The sequence below is a fragment of the Protomyctophum bolini genome, assembly GCF_963924005.1.
Source record: "Protomyctophum bolini genome assembly, chromosome: 11".
In the NCBI taxonomy this organism is placed as follows: Eukaryota; Metazoa; Chordata; class Actinopteri; order Myctophiformes; family Myctophidae; genus Protomyctophum; species Protomyctophum bolini.
Genome location: NC_137872.1, coordinates 34,357,028 through 34,382,909, shown reverse-complemented (window position 1 = coordinate 34,382,909; position 25,882 = coordinate 34,357,028). Strand labels below are relative to the sequence as shown.

The window sequence follows — 25,882 nt, the reverse complement described above, 5'->3', positions numbered from 1 at the left end:
ATCTGCTATGTTTGGTGCTTGTCACAGTGACGGGCATGCAAGTGTAAATCGGGCGTAACAGCACATACTGTACCACACACTGAGAGCCCAGTTGGATTCGTGCAGATGGATTCTTAAACTAAATGGATTCACCTCAAGCTATAAACATTTTTTCCCCTTTGAAAACCAAGAATTGAAAATACAATCATGGAAATGGAATGGTTTTTCTTTTCTGAAATTACTTTTTTTTTTTTTTTTTAGATGCATAAAACAAAGGGTTTGAATTTTGCGTTTTTAGTCTTATCTGGAAGTCGAATAAAGAGAACCATTTATTTGAAATGTGCCACCCTACTGTCCACTGTGTGTTTACCATTGGCTTGTCATGTTCATGTATTCCTTTCCCACATTGTCTGCGCTTGTCTGAATATAATACATCAGGAAAAGCATTTTTTTTAAAGAGCCGTTTAGCTAAATCTAGATTACCGTAAATGGGCACTGACCTCATTACAACTTTTAAAACTTATGTTGTATGTATCATTCATATTTCTGCTTTTATTTGGATAGGACTATGTTGAACGGGGGGTGGCAGATAGGAGGGATGACAATTGAATGAAAGTCTGAAATCTTGACATGGTCATTGAATCACCAGGGTGCCCCATCTGTACTTTTATTGGTGTCTGGCTTCAGTGTGCTGAAATGACCCTTGATTAGGGACTGACAGTGTTGCCCTCCAGAGAGGGCAAGAACCAAAGTTTGCCTTTTGGTATTGTAAAATAAATTGGATGTCTCTTCAATGGGCCTACCTGAAAAGCTACTTTTTCCACGTTTGAGAATGCAGATTTGCAGCCTTTAGAAGTTTGCAAAATGTATATGAATTGAAGCCATAGATTCTACCTTGGAGTGAAGTCAGTATTTCTCCTCATTGAGCTACTGAGCAGTTAAATGAAAGTATAAGATAAGATTGTGCTTAAAATATGCTGTACATCCCCTAAAACAATAGATATTGGAAATGCACAATACAATTTACATTTGTAACAGCACAAACATTTTAAATGTATTTTGCTATTTTTATATCGTATGGCCTTTTCAGCTTTCCATATACTTTTTCTGTACTAGTCTCGATTCAGACTGCATTCATTCTTCTCTCTGACTAGCAGAACCTGTCCTACTCTGCCTCCTAACCTTGTGCACTGCTTTGGCATCTTGGAAAATTGAGAAATCCTTGCCAAATGGGACTATAGTCAAATCCAGCTCAATTTGGTATATAGACTAAGAATAAGACCATAAACTATAAGTATGTGTAGATTAGGCTTAGTGCAGACCAAGAAAATCATTTATGGTCAACCCTATTAAACAAATGGTATACATCTGCATCTCTTTGTCCTCTTCCAGATTGTTTGGTGGGATGACAAAAAAACGATTGTAATCCAGCGAAAGTAAGCAGATTACTGGTGTGTGTGTGTGTGTGTGTGTATATGTATGTTTGTGTGCATATATATATATATATACACGCACATACACAAAACGCCACCATTGTCATCAGGTACCCCACAAATAGTATTTGATACAGGGTATTGTACAGAGTATGTTCTTAAAAGGTTGCTTGTGTGTGACATGAAACCCTTTTCCAATTCCATGTTTTACCCTTTTGGAGAGACAATTAAAATCGGAAGGATTAAAATTGTGTTTTATAATTGTTAAAAGGGCAATGATGCTTGTTGACTACAATATTTTCTTTCATTTCTAGTAGCCTCTAATACAGTATATAGGCCTATGTATAATGAACCACCATGATAAAAGTGCATTTATCTTTCCCATGTGATTTAGATTATTTGATTTGAGCCTGTAAATAAATAAAGGATCTCTGAACACGTGAATGAAGTAATTCAGCATAAGCTGTTATAACAGACTATTTTTGTACAGTATTTCAGGGTCTTAAGTAGAGGTATAGCCTATAGGTAGGTTATGTTATAACTTATAAGAGGTAAATGTCATGTCGGTTGCTCTGTTCCACTGAGTGCCAGGGCTCTTCACCACTCTGTTAAAGTGAACTTGTGCAACCTCATTTCTCCAAACAGATGGAAGCAAAGCACATATACGGGAAGCATTTGCTATGACAGTACAGTAACATACTACAGTATAGACTAGAGTAGATTGGAATGGCTTCCTCCATCCTACCATCTGGCAAATCGTCAACATTTTTAACATGGTACCTCAGTTAGGTCTGTTTTTTTATATATCAAATTTGCTTCATACAGGCAACTAACTGACATTTTTATTTGATATGTATAAAGAATAAAATATTTAACTGTCAAATTTGTGCTTAGGGGGAAGGGAAGTATTGTGCTGAGCAGCCAAAAAAAACAACATGCTAAATAATCCTTCGTGCAAGAGAACAGAATAGAATTTGAATTTAATTGATCCAGGAAATGGAATCATGCCACAGTTCAGATATGCAATAGGCTTTGTGCATGTTCTTCAAAGAGTGCATAATTGTACTTTTCTTTTTAAGTATAGCCTAAATGTTATAAAGCTCACTTTATAGTTTTAAGTAGATAGTAGCCTACTGACAGTGAATAATACACTGTTGACAAAGAGTTCTTGAGTGTTGTGGAAAAACTGACAATAGTTCAGAGAGACCAAATACAAACAACATGCGTTTTATACCAGCAGTAGGCTATACAAGCATTTAAACTCAATGATAATGTAAAGCAATGAAAAAGCTAATGTTGTTTAACAATATCGTTAAACTATAGGATTTACAGGTATACATGTTTGAAATAAGCCTATTAAAAACAGTTTCACCTCCATTTCCATGGCTGAGCTGTAAAATCTTCCGCTTGCATTTCATAATTGTTAAGAATTATTATTGTTATTATTATTACTAGGTCAAAATATCTATTTAGTGTATTTTGCATATTGTTTGCTGTAAAGAAAATTATGCAAGCTCATTTGAAATTGTAGGAGAATTTTGACCAAACAGTGATGTTTTTGCACAATGTGCTTACTCTTAAGAGATTAAATATTAGATTAATCAAAACTACAAGGAAATAATACTGGTTTGGTTTGTGTGTCATCTGTTTTTCAATAAAATCAACTACAATCTGTCTTTGTTATGAGTAGGTGAAGAAAGTCTTATTGCCTTATTTGGGGTTTATTGGATTGGATTACTGTGAAGGGGTTCATGGTCACTGGAAAGTGAAGGGTGGATGCAATGTCAAATAAGTAGGCCTATACTATGTGTATGTTTATTAATTAATTTGTTTATTGTCAACACGCCCACACACAGTGAGCAACTTTATCAAATTAATACTTGCCACAGTGCACCCTAGGCCCTAGGTTGAAAAAGTCTAGCAATGAACAGCCATGCAAAGTTTAATTTTGATCTAATACTACCATATAGGCTATATTATTAGGTTACCTTTATGAGGTTTTTTATGGGGCTGAAATGGCAATGAAAGTTGGTCAGTGCTGTCATATAGTGAATTAATGGTGTTGTGTTAACATTAAAAGGTTTAAAAGTTCATTTTATGCACCTATACGTGCAACAGCAACACTGGGCACAATAGTGTCAGACATAATAATCAGGTTGACCAAATGCAGCTGTACAACATGATAAAACAACCTCAACAAAATGTACAACACTTAAAACAATGAAATGATACAATGACAATAATGTAAGAGCACAGGGCCTATGTTTCTTAATACTGTGGGAATTGACTTTGATGTGGGTGTTTGACCCCTCACAAAATAAAAGGTGTCACCAAAGCTTCACAATAAGTGTACTCAGAACATATCAGTAGACTAGCATGGTAAAGTCAGTAATAATAATAATATTATTATATATTGGTTATATTATTGCATTAATATAACCAATAATATAGTGCAACAAATGAATAGGAAGTAGCGCCTACAATCACAATCTCCAGTGAAGTTGTATAGTAGGCATTTGTAAACTCTACAAGTTATCATCAGTTGAGTTCTTGCTTATTCACAACATAATATGTTGTGATCCAACTTTATTAATTAGTTGCATTTGTAATTTAAAAATTACAAAACTCAAACAACAATTATGTTGTGAGTGACAAACTTTAAAAACAATGTGATTGTGTAACCTAAACATATTGGGTTCAGTCTTTCAACATTTAGGGCGCTATTTGGAGAAAATCTGAAGACATTTTTTTGTATCACTTTGGCCTTCCATGATGATGAGACGTGAGGCGCGTGCGGTGTGACGGCTGGGCTCAGGCTGACATTTGGTATGTTGCGTTCACGTGTACGGGCAGATTAAACGATGCAGTGAGTATACCATTCATTGTGCTGTGCCGATCGAAGCAGCTATGACGCTTGAAACTGCCGCAAATTATGCTGTGAGTGAGCGTGAGCATGTGATGCGTTTTTGCATCGTTTCATCTGCCCATCTGAACGCACCATTATTATGGCGGGAGGCGGGTGGATGTCCTTGTGTGCGGAATGTGCAGAAACGAGTAACCGACCCATGCTTTCTTCACATGGAAATGATACCTCATGTGACTTTGGACTAGCTAATCATTTCTTATTGAGTTTTTATGGGTATGATGGAAGATTTGATTAAAGAATATTTAGCCTACAGAACAAATGCCAATTTTTCTGGTCATCAGAATGTAAGGCTTTTTAATGATATTGGACACTTTTTTCCAGGCTTTTTTTTTAAGTGACTGGATGCTGCTACAAATATCCACATAACATAATTTGTGAATTACAGTACCAAGCATAATCTAATGTCTAATGATCTAATCTATCTAATGTACTGGTCAGTCACTGTGGCGTGTGTACTGTGTAATATGTGTGTAAGGGGCTGGGGGGGGGGGGGGTCTGTCCACTGCATGAATCATGTTGTGCGGTCCAACCCACAAGCAGCGCCCGCCAATCACAGTGCTCGAGAACATACGAGAAGTTGTATTTTCTCGGTTTTGAACCAATCAGCAGATTCAACAGCATTGCGCGGCGTTGGTTGGCGTGTGTGTGTTGTAGTAGTTCGGTTACACTGTGTGGGTGTCACTCATCATCTTTTTTTGGTACTAGGCCAAAGTCTTGCAGGGAAGCTTTACATTCAGTTCACACACATGAAACTTCATCATATGGGGGGAGGGGGGGTTAATAACAACCAAGCAGCCATTCCTATTGAGGATTTAAAGTGGTCATAACCAAAAAAGGAACAGCTGGAAGCCTGGAACAGGTCAGCCTTCTGCGGGGCGCCCCCCGGAAGAAGGGCTAGCTGTTAGCTCACTTAGCTCAGCTGCCTGCAAAAACAAAAATAGCTAAAGCAAGAAGCTGCAAGCTTGCAGTTGCAGTCAAATAACTGTCTAAATCTGACGAAAACTTCGTTGACTACAACAAATACTCCCAGGTATGGTTTTCACCACGTTGGTTATATTTCATTATGCACACGTTTTTTGTGTGTTAGTGTTTTTTCTTTTCTGTACGCCTGCGGATTGATAACGGGAGAGCTATCGTTGTGGTTGCTAAACCTAGCTTCCACATTCTTCTCTGCTGGCTAAAGCTAAATGCGCTACTGTGCCAGTAGTAGTAAGTACACGTTCACACACACTGACTGAACCGACGTTGAACTATAATGGTAATCAAAGCTAATTGTTATTAGGCGTGCTGTTAACAGCTGTGTTGTTGTTATTATGATGGGGCTTACCGGTATGTTAGCCGTTAGGGAAGTAACGGTGCTGTCATCATCTCTGACAGACATACTTATGTTCATGGAAACATACCCTGTGGGTGTTTTTATAATTCCTACTTTCAATTATGTAAATGAACAGGAGTAGCTAGCTAGTCCAGCTACTAGTTGGCGTGCTAAAACAACCGCCTATATGTATGATAAGTGATTGCAACTATAGCCGCTGTGTATTGTTGTTGCCATTACAGTAATATGTAAGGTCATTGACCTTAGTGCTTACACTCTTATTATACTTGTATTATCCATTGTTGTATATCTGGTTATAACCACACATGCGTGTGTATCTCTATCCATCTATCCATCTATCCATCTATCTTCACATGATCCTCGTACTTCAAGAGCGTCATGGTTCAACTCCAGCCTGTTTTTTGGGACTGCTACATTTACAGAGCAAACGTGTACATTAACGTTCAGAAAGTGCTCACCCAAGGTGCACCCAAGGATGTTAGAATTTTGCTGTGTCGGCTACTAGAACCAGTGCATTCCTCTAAACCTACTAGGGCCAATACATGCATACATAGCTCAGTCAGAGGAGAATGTCACACCGACATTTCACTGCACATACTTGTAATGAGTGACATTATTTGAAACTTGAATCTTTCAGCATGCTGATGGTGGGAGAAGATGGACTGGTTGCCTAGAATGAGTGTGAAGGAGCTGTGTGAGACCGATGACTTGGCCACCAGTTTGGTGCTGGACCCCCTGTTGGGGTTCAGCTCCCACAAGATGAGCATCAGGTAATGGCACTCCTCTGCAGTCTGCATCACAGTGATTCTCAACCTTTTTCATTTCAAGGACCGACCCCCAGTTTGATACATTACTGATGAATTATTATAAAAACTATGAATTTATATCTCCGGGTCTACCAAACTAAACCACACTGTCAAATCCTCAGTATTTAATTTGGTCTGAGAATGTAAATGGGAGTGGGACCAAGTGGACCTGGCTGTGTCAGACAATTTGGGTGCATCTGTCCCCTTTCTTTATTACAGACTCGTAAGCGTTTATTGCAATTTACAATTTAGGCATTTAGCAGACCCTCTGTATCCAGAGCGACTTACAGAACGCAAGAACAACACATGGTAATACATAGAAATAGTCATCATAAGCAAGCTAAGAAACCAACATCCGTCTAACAGTAGAATAGAATATTCATTGCCTATCAAGGGTTTATTGCCTATCAATAATTTACCTGCGGACCCCCTTGAACCCTCTCAAGGACACCTGGGTGTCCCCTGACTGAGAACCACTGTTTAATGTTCCAGTTCCATTAAGAACTGACTCAGATTCTAAAACACTAATGGCTCGTACACACTGCCCGATATTTGCTCCGATTATGCTGTCTGGGACCATTTTTGGCACTTGCCGACAAAACCCCCGATCTGATGCAAGATCGGGCTTTGATCGCAGAGGTTTTGCTCGCTGTGTGAAAGGCTCTGCAAGAAGATACAGCGCAGATATAGCGCAGATGAAAGTGCTCACCGACACCTTCCTGACCGTTTCTGAATAGCTAGCAGGTTTGATATTTGGCTCTCTCGCCGACTGGACATCATACAGTATGAACTGGGTTGCGACCGCGTCCCGAGAGGGTCATATTGCAGCCAATGAGAGCACAGGACAGCTGTGCTCATTGTCTCAGTCTGTCGACTGTATCGATAGATGATCAGATGATAATATATATAACCTATATTCCTTGGGTAAATCCCTTTGTCGTACATATTGGTAGCTCTGTTGGGGCAATGTTGCTGTTAAATAGTCTATAAAACCAACGCATTTCACTTGAATAATGTTGATAAAACTGCATCGAATCAACAGTGCAGAGCAAACCTTTGGACTGTGTGTGTGTGTGTGTGTGTGTGTGTGTGTGTGTGTGCGCGCGCACACACATGCGGAGAGAGACAGAGTTATTTAATGAAAACCAAGATTTTACATCCTGTCTCGCTATAGCGCACGTAGGCTATACGCTATCACAAACATTTCGCCCTGTGTAGCCTGGCTAATCCTGTGTGTGTCGCATGCATGCAGAGAGAGAGAGAGAGAGATGCGTCCTGTGTCGGTCTCAGGCTTGTATCACGGTATCCTGAATAAAAAACAAATGTAGTCTAATAAGTCTATGTATCGGGTCTGGATCGCGTCTTAGTGAACTCTTGCAGTGTGTGATGCCTAGTCGGCTATCAATCGTTTAGCGTGAAAGCCACACAGATATAATGACAGTCGATTAAAAAAAAAAGACTCCTGTAGTGTGAAATGCATAACAATCTGATGACTCGTCGACAACTTTAAAACTCTTCCAGTCTGTAGGGGCCATTATGTTGCTATATAGTGATGTTCATACTTTTTCATGTCAAAGACCCTCAAAATGAGTACAAAATGTACTGTATTTAGCTGCCGACCCCCATCTCAAAATATTTCGTCTCGGGAAACCCTAGAAATAAAAATTTGAGTTACACATTTTCAAGATAGACGTGCTGTGATCTTGTATATGTGCTATTTTTGACGTGACAAATTGAACCAAGTAGACATGTATGAGTCAATTTGGTTGCATTTGTCCCCTTCCGGAGTCACAGACTTGCAAGGGTCCATTTATTGCCTATAAATAAATTACCTGCGGTGTGCGGACTGCGGACCCCCTTGAACCCCCTCAAGGACACCTGAAGGTCATATCGCCCAGCCCCTGGTGTGTGTAGTACATACTGAAACGGTTATCACATTTCATATAGTTGGACTAGTCTGTGTAATGTAGAATTCAAATGGCACGATGAAATGTTTTTGTGGCGCATACACACAATCCTAATTCCTAACCCTTCTTCTTGCCTTTTCTACTTGTGTTGGCATGTGCATAGAGCAAGTTATGCAGTTATGCAGAAATCCATAACGTCCCGGGATTCAAACCTGTGTCTCCCGTGTGAGAGTAGACCACATTTCTAACGTATGCCAAAAAGGCATACATACTTGTTCAGGAGAGAGAGAGCACTCTGAGCTTCAGTCAGTACTACTAGTTGTTAAACTGTACTGCAGGTTTACATTTCCCAATAGGAGACCACCTAACCACTGCAGTGCAGATGAGCAAGTTATATTCACCTACTACTCTGTCATAGTTGTTTCAAATAAAATTGTATTATTTAAAATCCAGACTTCAGGTATATAAGGAAAGCATTTTTTTTAATTCACTGGATATAGCTCAGCTTTATAGGTAGAATATCAGCACCACCTTTACAATCTTCAGATTCAGATACCTTTATTTGCCATTTGTGTATACACACATAGGAATTTGCTTTGACATAAACATGATTGCATTCAATTCTTTTTTCACACAGATAGACAGACATAAGACAACACCGTGCAGGGAAATAAATATAAAGTGCAGGGTTATACAGTAGTTCATAGTGCATCAAATGTTGCCGGTGATTAAAGTGCCGGTGACACTAGGAGGCAGGGGTGGAGGGGAAGCCAGAGTCTTTGAGCTGCCTGGCAGCTGAAGGGAAAAAACTCTGCCTGTGGCGGGCTTTCGTAGCCTTCGGCAGCCGCAGTCTTCTCCCAGAGGGGAGCAGGGTGAGGAGGCCGTGGCCAGGGTGGGAGGGGTCGGCCATAATCTTCCTTGCTCCCTTCAGCGCCCTAGAGTCGTGCAGGGACTTGAGGTCTTAATGCCATGAAACCAGAAGGTGCAAAAGTATACAATTGATGACATGAGGCATTCATGTTGTCTTGTTGTTCTGCAGCGAAGCTTTGTATTGAATATGGTATATTTGTATATGTTAGGGTTCTTCTGTAATAAAATAAAGGTTCTCGGAAACAGAATACAGTTCCCAAATGTGGCTGGCAGTGGTAGAACTATACATATTTCATCCACTACTCAGACAAAAATGGTACTGATTGGTCAGGTAGTGGTGCTATAACAATAAACTTAACTAAAGTATGGATGTACCGTACATTAACCAGTAAAACCCCATGTTTGTGATCAGATCTCAATAATTGGATTAAAACAACTAGTATGACTGTAGCAGATGAGAAACGGAGACTTGGCGTTATCACACAACGTTGTGACAATTCTAATTCTACACTGTTTTCTGTCCTCACCGGGTGTTTCCCCATTTGTTTTTCTTCAGCCCCATACCGGAGATCCGTCGCTGGGGTATCCTGAAAGAGACACTGTTACGCTTCAAGCGTACACATGACTTCCAGGGCACGTTTGAAGCCCTGGCAGTGGGAGAATTAGCCGGTGATTACTTCAACGCGCTGGGACCCCATCGCCAGGAGCTGCTGAGACAACATGTAGGTGTTCTGTTGTGTTCACCCAATGCCAGCGGACATGCTTCATTTGGTTTAATATGAGAACCATAACGTATAGCTGTAACCATTTCCATGTTGACAGGTGTATCGCTACCTGGGTGCCTTCCTCTTGGAAAGTGGTGTTACGATACAGGCCTGTGACAGATACTCCTCAGAGACCAATGGAGCAAAGATAACCTCGACACGGCAATGGTAATCATTCCTATTTTCAAAACCTGAGTCTGCATTTCTCTGACTTGGATCGACACAGAGTCTTTCATAATGTGAGTTGCAGTCATATGTCCCAGACAGTGTGTTGACAGGGCCTAAATTCCTGCACACATTTACAGAAATGTTAATAATATAATCACTTGAACGATTAGGCCTGTCGCAATTATTACATAATTGTCTTAATTATTTGAGATAATCACAATTATTTTGTCATAATCGTCATCGTCGTTTCATACGTGGAAATGGCACGTTGTAAGCTTGTAGATCAGCTACACAGCCTTAGATGTGAATGTGGGAAGACTGGCTGCGGACGCTATAGACAGCCCTTCTATCATGCCCCTCTCTCTCTCCAGTGTGTCTGCCTGCCATTTGCCTCTCATTAGCCCCTGACTCCCTACACTGGCTATGTTTATTGATGGTGTTGTTGTGCTTTTTGGGTGGCCATCGTGACCTTCCAGGGTAATTATTGCCCCTTGAATAAGGCACCTCACTGAAAGGACGTGTAAATGTTCTTTTTCACACTATTATACATTTTGCATCTTTGCCCCTCGTGTATTCTGACTTGCCAAGGAGTAGTATAGATCTACAGTAGCAACAGCATAGAACTACAATAGGCTAGGCTATACTCATCTATGGCATCTCTCGTCCCCTGCGCCCTTCTCCGTCACTCTTTCCCTCACACACGGACACGCACACATAGATTAGAGCAGTGGGACAAAAAGAAAGGGAATATAAGACATTAGCTACACTTAAGTAGTATCCTCCCAAAGTGTGTAAATCCCTGCAATGTGAAGCATTTCTAAGATGAGACAGAACAACAGATTTCAGGCCCAGGTTGATACTTGAGACTTTTTGACTTGTTTCTCTGCAGGTTTGTTGGCGAGCGGGTGGAGGTTCTGCTCGGATGTATTGCAGAGCTGAGTCCCGCTGACAGCGCTCTCCTAAGGACAGGAGTGAATGATTTCAGCGTGATGTACTCTACACGCAAACGGTGTGCACAGCTCTGGCTGGGGCCAGCTGCTTTTATTAACCATGGTGAGTGTGTCAACCCCCCCACTATTTATTACCATCTACATTCCACAGTACACACACACGCACACTTTCATTTTATGCCTTCATTTTCCAATATGTATAGCATCTTGAAAATGTCTTGAATTTGATAAAGAAACCGTGTAGGGTCACATGATTAATGTGAACCAAAAACAACATCTTATTTATAATTGCATAGTGTGCACTGAATCTGGTGGACCAGTGGTGAAAGTGGTCCAGTTAAGTCGGTTATCCTTCTTTGTCTTAATTTGTCCATTTAATTTTTGCACAGAAGTCGCCTTCTTGCCAATCTTTAAACAAATCAACTGCCCAAGAGGTGGAACAAAATGAGATGCAAGCCTGATCATTAACACATTCTGTACAAAACACGTCTGGAAACGTCATAAGGATCAGAACCGAGTGGTACCTTAGACGTCTGTGGACGTCCTAGCGACGTCCAAACGACGCGGGGCGAGATAATAATATTCAGAATTATTCCTTCTTTTTTTTTTGGCATTTCGCTTTTCGCTTGCCGTATGCTAACGCTCTGTGCAAATATTAGCTTGTCATTGACTCCCATGTTAGCGCGGCGGAAAGAATGACTCGTATCTCCTCATCCAGGGCGCTCTCCGTGGTGATGAATGGATCGATATGCTGGCGCTGCATTTCTGCTCCTCATCCGTCTCTCCCGCAAAATATGAACGCTTTTTGGAGTTTATATAAATATAGTAAGATGATCGGGGATTATGAGCTCACTTTGTCAAGTCAATTTTTTTTTTTAAGAAAGTGTTTCCGGTTCATGGCTTTCAGAGTAAAAGCGATCACTACTCTGGCGACTACTCTGGCACCCCGGAGCGTCTATTTTGATGCACTTCCTGTACTAGATGTGTTAAACGCACTACAAGCACATGTGCAGCCATGTACTGTATATAGCAGGGGTGCCCACACTTTTTTTGACTTGAGAGCTACTTTCAAAATGACCAGCTCAACATGATCTACCCACCGAAAACATAATACCATTGCTGAAAATGGCTTTGGAATAGCGGCGCTGGCATTACATTTAAGACAAATACACTTGGAATGGGAAAGGGGAGAATGTTTTACAATTTCTTTCTTGAAAACAAAGTATTGAGCTGACAGGCCCTTTTTTATGTCAGTCAATCAAGTCAACTTAATTCAAGTTGCAGATGCCAAAAAAAATCTACTGGTAGATCGCGATCTACCTTTTGGGCACCCCTGGTATATAGGTACACAAAAACCCCCCAAAACTTTTCTGCTCATAGATGTAGATAGGCTATTTTTGGCAAAGAGATATGGTTGGAGAGACAAGTCAATCAGATCAACTGCCACAGCTCTTAATCATGGCTATGTTTCTAACTTCATTGTTTTTGTTTTCTGATCTCTCCTTTGGTTTCTCTGTGGGGGTGAAGACTGCAGACCAAACTGCAAGGTAAACATTAACATTCATTGATCAGTTGCACTTAAAAAACGTGCACTATTACCAAAGAATCAACAAGCCTCTCAATTTCTCTCCTTAGTCCAGGAATTACTTGTTCTATAGTTATAATTGTTGCTTTCTTTATTGTTGAAAATGAAACGTACAGCTGTAAGCTCTTGATGTAGTTCATTTGCCCAGTGCGTTCTCACTGTCAGGGATGTGCACACATAGACATCAAAGGGGGCTTCAGCCCCTGCCCTTTTACCCGTCTGTAAAACAACTGCCCTTTCCAGACCACGAATGCAGCATTTACTATAGTGAAAGAAATGCAAATGGCACTCCTTTCCATGCCATGCCGGAAGGCCGAAAATAGCTGATCTACAAGCTCTCAACGAGTCACACTGCTATGCGTTGTGAGCTTGTAGATCTGCTATTTTCGTCCAATAGTGCCCTCTTACGGGATTTTAGACTCTGCCCCTGTGACACTCTGCACGTCCCCTGCTCACTGTTCTTGGTTGTAGTATAGTGTGTAGATCTCTTTTTAGCCTGTGACCCAAAAGAGAGGTTAGATGTTTGCCCGGGACCCAAACTAGTGAAAATAGCAGATCTACAAGCTCACAATACACCGCGTTGTGAACTCGTAGATCAGTTATTTCCACTACTGCTTAAACATTTGTTTTCTAATTTATTCTTAAATTTTTCTTGTATTTCTTTGAAAATGCTTTGAAATAATAATTAAAAACTAAATTTAGGAAACAAGAATATAATTTGTCTGCGACCCACAAATGGGTCCCGACCCACTGTTTGGGAACCATTGGTGTAGATCACGTGTCCCAGGGGCTAACGGCATGTCACCTTTTGTCTTTGTCTTGTGCTCTGTTTCTCTTATTTCCACCCAGTTTGTCCCTGGTGAGAAGGGCGCCTGTGTTGAAGTGGTTCGACCAATCTCACCTGGGGAGGAGATCACGTGTTTCTATGGTGCCAGCTTTTTTGGCGAAGGCAATGAAATGTGTGAATGCTGCACCTGTGAGAGGTGTGTAGCACATTTACATCACTTCTATTGTTTAGCTAGCGTTGTTTTCTCATTAACTTCTAATCTAGATGTGATCACACTCACTATGTGGTTCACTTGCTGAATTACAACTTTCCCCCCCCTTTCTTTAGGAAAGGAGAAGGACACTTCAAACACAGAGGGAAACCGCCTGATAATGAAGAAACGAAAGATGCTGTTAGCCAGAAGTACGGTCTGAGGGAGCGATACCTTCGTCAGAACAGAGAGAAGTGCTGCCCTACAAGACCAGGAACTCACTTGGGTAACCAGTCTTGTGTTCTCTCTTTCATTGTTATATTATTGTCAATTTCTATCACTAATAATTACACTACTACAGAGCCTGAATTGCTCTGCCTCTGTTAACAGTGGTTCTGACCTTTTTAATGTTGGGGTTGTAGTTCAGCGTGCTGTTACAGTAATTTAATGGCAAGAGAGAATGCAGGTTTAGTTTAGCTGAGAAACATCAGCTCTGGCCTGTAGTACAAGCTGGGGCCAAGCCTTTATTGATTTAAAAACAATAATCCAAATATTAAAGCCTGATCTATACTGGAAGGTCGTTTTAGGTATGCAACAATTGGAGTAAAAAAAGATGACCACTTGCTTTGCTTCTTGTAGTTCACAGCTTAAAGACCTTGTCATGATGACTATAAAGTCCTGTTGTAGACCAACCAACCAACACTTTTTTTTGCTAGCAAATACATCTTGTCTATGCCTGCACACCCCCCCCCCCCTCTCTTTAACAACATATTGGGATAAATGTGGGCTTGTCAGAATCTATATTTATACTTGCATTTGATTCAATGCAAGCTGATTTATTTATCTTTGCTCCTTAAAAACGTGCTGCATCGCAAGGCGTTTTGAGCTTGTATATCTTCTATTTTGTCCTATAATGACATGCCCAAATGTCATATCCAATGTAAATGCAACCCATTTAGGCCTGAGGCCCATTCTAAAAACACCCAAAATGGGTTCCACGAATCCCGGCCTAAGGGGGTAAAACACCAAAAGGAGTTCCCGCCCAGAATGGGTTAAATAAAATGGAATCCAATCCGACTCCTTCGAGTATAAACGCAGCCCATGGGTGCATACTTAGGGGCCGTACACACCTGAGACACAGCTCTCTCTCCTCGGTGTGTCCTGTCTCTTCTGTGTGTCGCACAGCTCGCAATGCATTTCCAATGGGAGTCATGTGGTTTGATCACACAGCCTTGTTGCATGGCAGTCTTCTGCCCCCCCCCCCCACGCAACAGGGTTGTGTCATCAAACCATGTGACTCCCATCGGAAATGCATTGTGAGCTGTGCGACACACAGAAGAGACAGGACACACCGAAGAGATGGCTGTGTCTCAGGTGTGAACGGCCCCTTAACCCATTCTGACCTGAGATCAGATTCATACGAGGTTTCCACTGGACACACACTGGTCTGATGAACCCATTCTGACCTGAGATCAGATTCGAAAAATGTCAGTCGTTCTTCGAATTTTTCAAAAATAGCAGACCTACAAGCTCGTATCGCGCCACTCGGTGGCGCGATATGAGCTTGTAGATCTGCTATTTTTCAATAGGTAAAGCATAACATGATGCTAACACCAAAATGGGTGCCCGGTCAGAATGGGTTAAGGTGGTTGCAGACTGGACGCGTTTTTCGGGAAACCGATGGAGAAACGCCGCTAAAAATGCAGTGCAGGGACCTTTAGACTTGGAACTAGAGGACCTTTTTCTGTGCTTCATTTTGGTGCCTGAGGCTGAGCTGTCATTAAATCTTATGTTGCCTGTAATGTCCACTTTGGAGCCCCCTGGTGCTCCAAAGCAGACATTACAGGCAATAGAGTGTCACATGTGACTACTGACTTGTAAACAACACTACTGCTCTGACCACCAGTAGCCTACGGTTAGCTTGTTAATTAAATGGTTAAAACATGCCTAATGCTCCATTTCACTTTCAAAGATTGGTGTAGAAGCAGAGACACTCCCCCAACCATAGTGCATACGAACACCAATGGATTTGTTCTCAGTCACTATGACTGATTTCAGTCATTTGGATTCCATACAAGGAAAGCAGAATTTGTAGATGAGATTTCATGAGATCCCATGAAGGCTTGAATTTACGGAGAACTACTCCTAAATGGTCTCACTCAGATTATTTCATAAGAGCAAAGGTTAACCAATTTAGACGGTGCTCAACCTTTTTAATTTCAAGGACCCTCAGAATTATCTCTATTTGGCTGCGGACCCCCATCTGAAAATATAATAATACATGTTGTTCCAGCCCCCCCCCCCCCACCCGAAGCAAAGATTTGAGTTAAAAACGTTCACTCTGAAAGAATATATTTTTCAAAAATAGTATAACATAATGCTCCCGTCCTGAATAGTTTAAAGCCTCGCTCTGCTATTTCTTCCTGGTTGGCTGGATGTAGTGTAGAACAGCAGGAACATAGCCTTATAATGATAATGCTGTTGGAGGTAATTGCCTTGAAAATAAATAAAAAAAGACATCAATGTCATTGACTTTTTTTCTTTTTTTGATAAATTACATTTCTGGTCCAAGGAACTGGCCCAGTTTTAAAAGTACCGGTTATCGAATAAAACCCAAATTATACCCGACTTTAGAACGACTTGCAAATTAGTTTACCCTGCTTCACTGTCATGGTTCAAGAGTCCTTTGCTGTTCGGATTGTATGCGAAACATAGAGTGAGATGGACGTACGTAAAATACAACAGTCTCTGCTTCTGTGTGACTGCATGTTTGCTTATGTGGGAGTGTTTTGGTACGTCTATCGTTTCATTTGAGTCTGTGCGGTGCAGATCAATTATTAATTGTGATGTAGCAGAATATATAGAGATCCTTTTGACTCTTCAACTTCTCCCTTCAGTCAGTGTGGACAAGTTGCCTGTGTGGCATAGGGCTTTCACTTCAATGTTTGTTTAACTTGAAACAAACATTAAACCTGTGTAAAAAAAAATATATATATATATAGCAGATATACAAGCTTGTAGATCTGCTATTTTTGGAAAATCTCTAATCTTTGCTTCTGGAGGTCCCTGGCACAATATCGTTTTGAGATGGGGTGCCATGGCCAAATAATTTTTTTTTTAGGAGTGCTTTACCTGAAAAAGTGTGAGATGTCTGATATGAGTTTCAGCATTACTGGCTGCTGTGACTCCTCAAGCAGACTGTAACAACTGAACCTTTTAATTTAATGTTTGGTTCACATCAAATTAGGCACAACACACACACACACACACACACACACACACACACACACACACACACACACACACACACACACACACACACACACACACACCTAGTTTAGATGGTACAAACAAAGCATGCAAATCTAAATGTTTTCTCTAAATACAAGGTCCTAGGACCTTGTATGTAACTATTGACAGTAGTACACAGTTTGACTGTTCGGCCACTGATAATCAAAACATTAGCAAATGTTAAAACTAAAACTGATTTGGTGTTGAGCAGGAAGTTCAATATTTTTGTTCTTGTTTCCCATTCTTAGCCATCCCATCAAGGAACTCCTTTACTCTGCAAATGAAGAGGAACGCCTTGATGTGCAGAAAGTTGACTCGGAAACAGAAGTGGAGACAAGCAAAGCACAGAAGAACAAAAAAAGGTCAACTCAAATCTCCCTCGTCCAGGCAGTGTCAGACGCTTGCATCACAAGTTAAACTGAAGGACCTTAGAGTCAGAATACGGCGCCACACGTTGGATTTTCTGCTTAATTGTAAGGACCCAGGAAGTAAAGAGAGAGCCTTGCTCCATCTGTTAGAAGAAGTTAAGCCAAAAGATAAAGTTGAACAGTTGTGTTTGAAAAGAGAAACCCGTAGTGACGTTTGCAATGGTAATACAGTTCAACAGTTGAAAGAACTACGCTTGAAAACAGAAAATGACAGTGACATTCACCGTGGTACCCCAGTTGGTGAGATAAATTTGAAGCCTTTCACTTTGGACTCTGCAGTGGCTTTTCATGAGAAAAGGGTTCCTAACGTTGCTGTATCAAGCCTTAGTGAGAAGTCTGCCGAAGTGGCAGACAGACGGGTGGTCCAAGCAGTGACCTCTTCAAGAATAAGGAGCATGGCTCAAAACGTGGACACGCGTCAAACCAGGTCCAGAGACGCTTCAGTTGGTAGTCTTATTGAAATAGACGGAAGCAAGGAGAAAAAATCTCCAAAACAAGATGAGGCAGATGACACAGAAAGTCAAAGTAACAAGTATATCACAGTTGGTGATGGCACCAGGGGAAGTGCAGATGCATCCTGCGTTACCAAACTGACTTACACTGTCGGCAGCGGGCCCAAGGACAGCAACGCTCTCAGTCCAACAACAGACCAAGTGGGGATCAAAAACATTAGACCCCCATCATCCAGGTTGAGGAGAAGGAAACTTTCAAATGAATATGCAACTGAAATTGGTGAAGTCTCTCAAAGTGCCTTGGATAAATCTGATAAACTTGAGGATGATCCGCTCAAATCACTGAAGCATGTTACAGTGAACCTAATAAGGATGTCGGAACCAAGAAGCATACAAGTGGAAAGGGCTGATGAACAGGAACAAGCACAGTTGATGGTGAGTGGAAAGTGCAGCCTGACGATGAATAAAAAGCCACAGACAAGACCAGTGTCTGCACAGGCAGAGACCAGGCTATCCAGATCTCAGCAGAAGCAGGGGGAAAGTGCAGAGGTCTCCACAGCTGATGGTAAAAGTGGGGTGAGGGAGATGTATTTCAAGACGCTTGATAAAATTAATGCAACAAAGGGACAGCTGAGTGAAGCTGTGGGTGATTCATACTGTGGGAAAAGTGGAGATTGCAAGGTAATTGAAATACAGACAGACACTGGGAAAAGTGGGGATTGCAAGGTAATTGAAATACAGACAGACACTGGGAAAAGTGGAGATTGCAAGGTAATTGAAATACAGACGGGCACTGAAGAGGGTAGTGTACAAAAGGCTAGTATACAAAATAAGCAGACTATTAAAAATAAAAGTGAAGGAAAAAATAAAATTGGTGATGTTGCAAAAGCTCCTGTTGCAGAATGTAAGGATAAAGGGAGCCTAGAAAAGGAATCTGATGCAGGAAATCACAGTCAAACAAGCAAAAAGAAAACCAGCATAGTTTGCAACAACGTTAAGGTTCAGGATTCTCGTAAAGCTGGGGTAGAAGAAATAGTGAAAAGAACAGACGAGAGCAGAAAGGTCGAGAATATTGCGGAGATCAAAAAGGTTGAGATTATTGCGGAGATCAAAAAGGTTGAGAATATAGCTAACAAGTCCAGTAGTAAGGAGGACATTGTTGTAAAACGGGCAAGAGTCCTTCTGTACGATATTCTAAAGAATGAGAAAACGAATAAAGATGCAAGTTCTGCAGTGAAAAATACAGAAAATGAGATGTCTACCTCAGTTAATGAAGAAATGGAACATTGCGGAGATGTATCCCCAAATCCATTGCCTAGACGGAACGTAGCAAAACGAAGCCAGAGGCTTAGAGGAGCAAAACATAAAACTGAATCTGAACAAAAACGAGTTGTAGGTACCTGTGTTGCAGAAGTTATAACTAGAGGTAAGGTGCAGAGAAATGAAAATTTGCAGGTTCAATTGGCGCCTGAGAAAGATGACATTGCAAAATGCCCTAACCCCCTACCTCCTTGTCAAAAGTCCCTTTCTCCTGCGAAAGCCACCAGTAGTCTTCAACAAGACACCAGTGCACAGGCACATGTGCAGTCCAACATTCCTCTGAAGAAACGCATGTTCAGAAATTCTGTGGACATGGACACTGAGCAAGGTCTCACCTCTCCTGTCACAGAACTCAACTCTTCCACAGAGGAAAGGCAGGACCTTTCCCTGTGTTCAGGTGAGGGTAAAGGCAGAGTTAAGAAGACTGAGGCCCAGGCTCAGAACATGATGCACAAAAGTGCAATTAAAAATAATTCTCCCATCCGACGTACTCGTTCAAAAGTTAAACTGGAGAGACAAGGCAAGGACTTGATTGACAATGCCGAGGTACTAGATAATTATAGACTTCCTAAGAACAAACAAACTGACCCACAACATTCTGAAAATGATGGGGAGGGGAATGAATTGAAAAACCAACCTGGATCTGAAATGCTGAACACTTCTGTCCCCCAGCAAGTTTGTGTAAAGGATGAAACGGATCAATGCTTCAGGATTCGTTTTAAGAGAAAGCAAGGCAAAAAATGGGAATTGAAGAAGTCTGAGGCTGATGGGGATTTGCCAATAACTACAGAAATTCAAGGTGATTTGCTGACATGTGACCCTTTTAAGGCCATCATGGATTCTGTATCCAATTTGAACATGGAGATGGCAGCAGCACGGGCACATGTGCACGCTAGTATGAGATCAAAGGACAGATTGCACCGTTTGAAAAAGAGGGGTGAGAGGTTGAGGAAAAGTAAAGGGTTACCTGCAGGCCAATGTTCATATGATGACCAAGATCTTAAAAACATTGAACAGTGTGAACCTAGTGGATCTGACAAAGACACAGTGGAAAATAAGGAGAAGCTAAAGGATATTTGTGGAGTCAGTCGGGTACCTGAAAAGAGCATGGATCATAAAAATACCAGTCAGACTTTGCCTGTCTTAGGGGCAGAGCAAAAACCAAAAGTGGAGAATACAGTTGTAAAAGAGCCAGTTTTACAACAGCCAGTGGCACAACACGAACAGAAGCCTGAATTTAACTGTGTTCCCTTACCAATAATCAAACTACGGAGGCGGACAGAAGATGTTTGGGAGGTGGAAGACGGCGATGAGAAACCGTTAAAAATTGAGTTTAAGAGAGAAGCCAAGAGGGAGATAAAGGGTCACGTTATAGACGAGGAAAAGAAAGGGTTGCTGTGTTTAGGCAAACCCAAAGAAGAATATCCACCTGCTTCTTGTCATAAAATGAACAGTAACTCAGGTCCTCTGAAAACAGAAGCACCTCCATCTGAACTTCCGTCCTTATGTCTTTCATCTTTGTCTTCACCACTTAATGAAGGTGCAACTCAAATTAAAGCTTCTGCTCCAAACAGAATAATTGAAAAGCCAGTGACGGAGATGAGTGCTGGGGGAGGGAGAAAACTGAGGCACAAAATGGAGAAATCACGCAAGAGTGGGCCAGTTGAAACGCCCACCACTTGCCTCAGTCATACCCTCCAACAAATTGACAACAGTCTGTCCAGACTCACGGAAGGCTTGTGTGCTTCTCAGGCATTGGAAAAAACGGTGTCCTATGCTAGTGGCTCTGCTTCTGTTATCCAACCCTCGTCCCAGTCACCAGTCTCACCTCCATTCACTTCCTCAGATGGTATACTTTCCACTGAGCCTAGCTTTACAAATTGCTGCGATGATGACCTTCTGGACTTTCAGTGTCTCAATTTTGAGGGGTATTATCAACCACCGACTGACCTTTGCCCATTAGAGCCAGCCTCGGATCCCTTCAGCAGTCCACTCTCTCATAGCCCCTCTGATACATGGAACCCAGAAACGCCATATCTTGGACCACCCAGTCCAGCAGGCAACTTCAACAGTGAGGATCTGCAATTTTTCCCAAGCCTCATTACTTCTAAAAGTGACTCTCTTCCTTTGGATTGTGTAGTGCAGGATCTCTCCAAAGACAAACCCCCACTCGGCTCCAGTTTAAATTTCCCACCTATGAGTAGTGCTGAGGTGACCGCTATGGATAGATTTTTGAGTAAAAATCCAGGAATGAAACTCTCCAGAGAAGACTCCAGAATTCAACCCCCACATGGGGTAAACATGTCTCGGCATTTCGGCACAACCTCTGCTGTCATTACATCTCAATCTCCCATTATTCTAGGTCAACCTACCAATCAAGGCTTTAATGTCAGAACTAGTCAGTCAAAGTATAGTCAGTCACAGTGTAAAACCCAAGGCCCCTTCCATCGTGTGGGCATTCCAAGCAAATCTACGTCTTTTCCCAATAATCAGACAAACGCAATCAGAGGTGAACCCCAGCATTCCTTGACCAAGGCTGTCCCCCAAACGGCGAACAAATTCTTCCCTTCTCAGCTCTTCACTGTGAAAAATCAAAATCCTGCAGACAATCTAGTAGTCAACTCCCAGGACAAAACCTCTACTGTAATCCAGAGGGTGCTGAAGTATCAAGGAGGAAAGCCGAGCCCAAATTTGTGTAGTGCACCATGTAAAGACAATGTGGCTGCAGGCCGACCAACGGACATGTCTAGAATTCCGACTGCAAAATCAAATTATATTATGAAAACTCAGAACCAGAGTCGTCAAGCAGAGGCTGCCGCACGCAGAGACTTTACAGAAAGCCATAAGGATAACCTTTCAGTTCACGGATTTACCTCTCAAAAAGATGTGGGTCATTTCAATTCATCCAGAAACCCTGCCAGGTCAAATGTTTATAACAACAAAGCTAACTCAGTTTTCCCCCAGTCCTTGAATAAAAACAAGGCGTCAGGAAAACCCCAAACTATTGAGACTGACTTGACACAAAAAAACTTCTCAAAACCCCAAACTATTGAGACTGACTTGACACAAAAAAACTTCTCGACTCTCCCAAGGCCTTTCTACTTTTCCAACAAAGTGTCTGAAAGTTATGGCTCACCACAAGGCAAAGGTTTGATCCAGGATAAGTCCACTCCGTCGACCACACACAGACACCAGCCATGTTATGCTCAACATGACCCTTTTGACTTTAGCTTTGACCCAAACCTTTCTCCCGCCATGTCTGAGCACAGTAGTCCCCACGTGGCACAGAACACACCTGGAACACAGACACCAGCGCACAAGCACCAGACCACGCCCTCGTCTGCCTCCTTTCCATACGCTTATCAAGGTCCTCCTTATGTATTTAACTTCACTGGAGATCACTCATTGACCCTGGGCCTAAGGGATGGGGTGGACGGTCAGACGTACCCGGGTTTAGGGCCCACAAACTATACCTACCATTGTCTGATGGAGCCCTCGGGCACGCAAGGGCGGCTGGTCCTTGAGCCCTGTGGACTTCACCCTTCAAATCCGTCCTCTTTTTCAATGGAGGGATTTGCCGGGCTCAAAGGACAGGACGAACATTGCAGGAGGGACACGCAGCAACCGTGCCAGCCTGTTAACCGACCATCAACGCCCCACTATGGACCGACAGCATCCTCCCACTCCATGGGTCCCTCAAAGCCCAAGAGAGTAAGGCTAGTGGTAACCGATGGCACAGTGGACTTAGACCTTCAGTATTCAGACTAAAGTTTGTACCCACAGCCATCTCCTGGATCTTAGGCTACATGTATATATGATCAGTTTGTACCCACAGCCATCTCCTGGATCTTAGGCTACATGTATATATGATCAAGGGGATCATTTCTGCAACAAAATGTTTTTTTCTAAACCGTGTCATTTACAGCCTACCATTTATTGAAGCCCATTTAGTGATTATTGGCATTTGTTTGGATGAACTGTCAAAATGACTTCTAGAGTGATTTATGTTAGTGAAATTTGAAGGTCAACATTTGTAAATTATTTTTTATGAAATACTATATCTTAAATAATGTAAATTTGAGAATGCATCTTGAAAACAAACAGTTTCAACTTTAGGACATACAGTATGGTTCAAATCATACTCTGGCCTCAAAGGATTTATCCCCCCTCACTTTTTTCCACATTTTGCTTACTTATAGATATAATTTCATTTATTTTACAGGTACCTGCCTCTGCAAAAGGCTAGCCATCTATTGGTCTGAGTGTCTTGTGTTTTATAGGGTATTGTGGGTCATCAATCTACTCACAATTCCCCATACATTTATTTTTTAATCTTTATAAAAACTCATACTCATTTATATCATTCAAAACTACAGATGCAACTATTATTTTGTTAGCAATTATTCTATCGATTTAATTTATTAAGTAATCTAATAACCAAGAAGCACATTATTTGATTATTTGTTTTATCTGTTCTAAGTATATCAACAAATATGAAATATCTAAATGGCTGAAATAGCACAAAAAAATGCATTTTGTCACTTCAGCAAAAGTAGTAGCCTACTTTTGTCTTCCCTCGCCAAATTTAACTCACAGAATTGACGTTGAGTCAACAAATCTCATGTCCATTATACATTTTCAATGTGACAATTGTGTCACAAAGAACTTTACCAGGATCTATTTATTTTTATTTTTATCAATTGACTTAACTGTTGCAACCCTCCTTTGAGTCTCCTTAAAATGTCTCTTCAGCTTGACTGGAGTCCACTTGTGTGACTGACATCTATAAATTGGATAAAAAATAATAAGAAATCATTATGGCGTTTTTTTTTTTTTTTTTTTAAGATTTGTTGTTGCATAACTCAATTCTATATCACAATAAAATGTGGAAACAGTGAGGGGATTGAATATCTTCCGAAGCCTCTATATAAACATAGAAAACCCCAGACTGTAAGTTTCCTGTATATATGACAGTAGAAATAACCGCTCCACACTAGTAGTTTGCTGTTACTTGTACTGATTGGATATCACATGGCAGCTTTGTGCCTCGTTCTTTAATATGCTCTTGTAACTTCCTGCAGAACCCGTTGAAATGCTCTACCCTCATTTTGTATTTACAGTAAGCGACACATTTTTATGGAATGGTCTTTTTTAAGATCACTGTATGATTCCATGCGTGTGTGTCTTTGCTGATGCACATTGTTTTTGTCGTGTTTGTCAGTGTCGTACTTGATGTGTGGGTGTCGCCATGCCAAATTGCATTAGGTTCTTTAATGTTGGTAGTGCAAAAATGAAAGGCTTGTGCATGAACAGTGTACTGAAAAGTGGCTTCCAGACCTGGAGAGATGAAAACGATCCCTTGCCAACTCCACATGGAACACGAGGTGTGTGTGAGTGACGTTGTGAACTGTTGCTCTTTGTGGCTGGAGTACTTACTGGGTGAGGGTGGAGGAGGAGACGGCAATACGCAGCAGTTCCCAAATGTTTTCATGTCAAGGACCCCCAAATTGACACTAAATAGCCCACGGACCCCAAGCGGTATGCCAGGGAGGGACCCCCATAAGAGAAGAGTTTCACGGCTCTAAGAAGTGATTCTCAACCCGTTTAATTTCAAGGACCCCCCCCCCCCCCGTTTGACCTGCATTAGTCTACGGACCCCCATTGAATGCCATGTCTATCTCTGGGACCCCCAATTTATATTGTAAAATCAATGTTAATTTTACTCTTGAGAGTGTACAAATGGTTCCATTGTACACTCAGAGTTACAGACCTTTAAGGGTCCATTTGGTTCCAAACTGTCATTTAGCTGGGGACCCTCTGGAACTCCTTCAAGGACCCTGCCCTGGGGGTCCCCGGGCCCCACTTTGGGAACCACTGATATATACAGTACTCTGCACAGTCTGCAGGCCAGTAGTATTTAATGCTCTACTATTGAGCTTCGGGAGTTTATAGAACAGCATGCTATTGAGATCCTTATGGTGAAGGCAAGGTCAGGCGCTTCGTAAGATTTTAGAATCATTCATTGCATCAATGGTTACACTTGTGTTAACAGTAACGCCCTGAAAAAAAAGACAATCTCATTGGTTAAGCCCTAATTTGGCTTTGTTTCAAAGGTTGAATGACTTGTCTGCTGAAAGTGAGATTAGCCTGCTGTAGAGATGTGGAGATATACAGTACATGCTGTTTTTTAACATGGAGATTATTTACTGTTGACTGTAGATGTGTGGTGAGCACTCCACTCATATCAGGAGGTATGCTGCTCCATGTAACAGCCTGGGGAAGTGTGTGACTACATAGCCTACCACAAAACTGTACTGTCTATACGGAAGGGCCAATTATTTATTTCAGTATCCTCATTCTTGAAATGGTGCTTTAATGTAACTGAACATTTTACATTGATTGTGCACGATATAAAATGTTTTTTTTTAAATTTAAAGATGACATACTGTACTGAATATTTACGTTAGAGTATTTAAATTTTAAGTCCATTTGACCTACACCATGATTTTGATAATTTCTGTTCCAGCCTATTTTTCTTGTGTGTTTTTTAAATGGGTGACACAGTCTTTCCCCAAAGTCTTCTGTAGTACTGTACAAATGTAGCCTACATCATTAAAGACAACTAATTCTTTATTAATTCATGCACGTTCTATATTCCTGTTCATGTCTGGTTTCGGTTCCAAATGGCCA

The 25,882-nt window shown here is 41.4% G+C and overlaps 2 protein-coding genes across 2 annotated transcripts in view; both read left to right on the top strand.

Annotated features, from left to right (window-relative positions):
• The first annotated feature begins 5,049 nt into the window (after window positions 1-5,049).
• kmt5c (lysine methyltransferase 5C) lies at window positions 5,050-25,882 on the top strand. Its single transcript, XM_080776677.1, has 9 exons — window positions 5,050-5,368; window positions 6,312-6,444; window positions 9,814-9,979; window positions 10,080-10,189; window positions 11,079-11,242; window positions 12,667-12,686; window positions 13,574-13,707; window positions 13,839-13,987; window positions 17,241-25,882. Exons 2-9 carry the CDS (start codon window positions 6,332-6,334, stop codon window positions 22,958-22,960), a joined length of 6,576 nt encoding a protein of 2,191 aa, XP_080632803.1. The 5' UTR covers window positions 5,050-5,368; window positions 6,312-6,331; the 3' UTR covers window positions 22,961-25,882.
• Window positions 24,441-25,882, top strand: part of shank1 (SH3 and multiple ankyrin repeat domains 1) — a 106,406-nt gene continuing 104,964 nt past the window's right edge. Inside the window, exon 1 of the mRNA XM_080776676.1 lies at window positions 24,441-24,576. The gene's annotated coding sequence lies outside the window, so the exon portion shown is untranslated. The remainder of the gene's footprint in view (window positions 24,577-25,882) is intronic.

Coding starts and splice junctions, on each gene's coding strand:
- kmt5c (XM_080776677.1), top strand. CDS start 6,332: ATGGACTGGTTGCCTAGAATGAGTGTGAAGGAGCTGTGTGAGACCGAT. Junction 10,190..11,078: donor ATAACCTCGACACGGCAATG/GTAATCATTCCT, acceptor GTTTCTCTGCAG/GTTTGTTGGCGAGCGGGTGG. Junction 11,243..12,666: donor AGCTGCTTTTATTAACCATG/GTGAGTGTGTCA, acceptor GTGGGGGTGAAG/ACTGCAGACCAAACTGCAAG.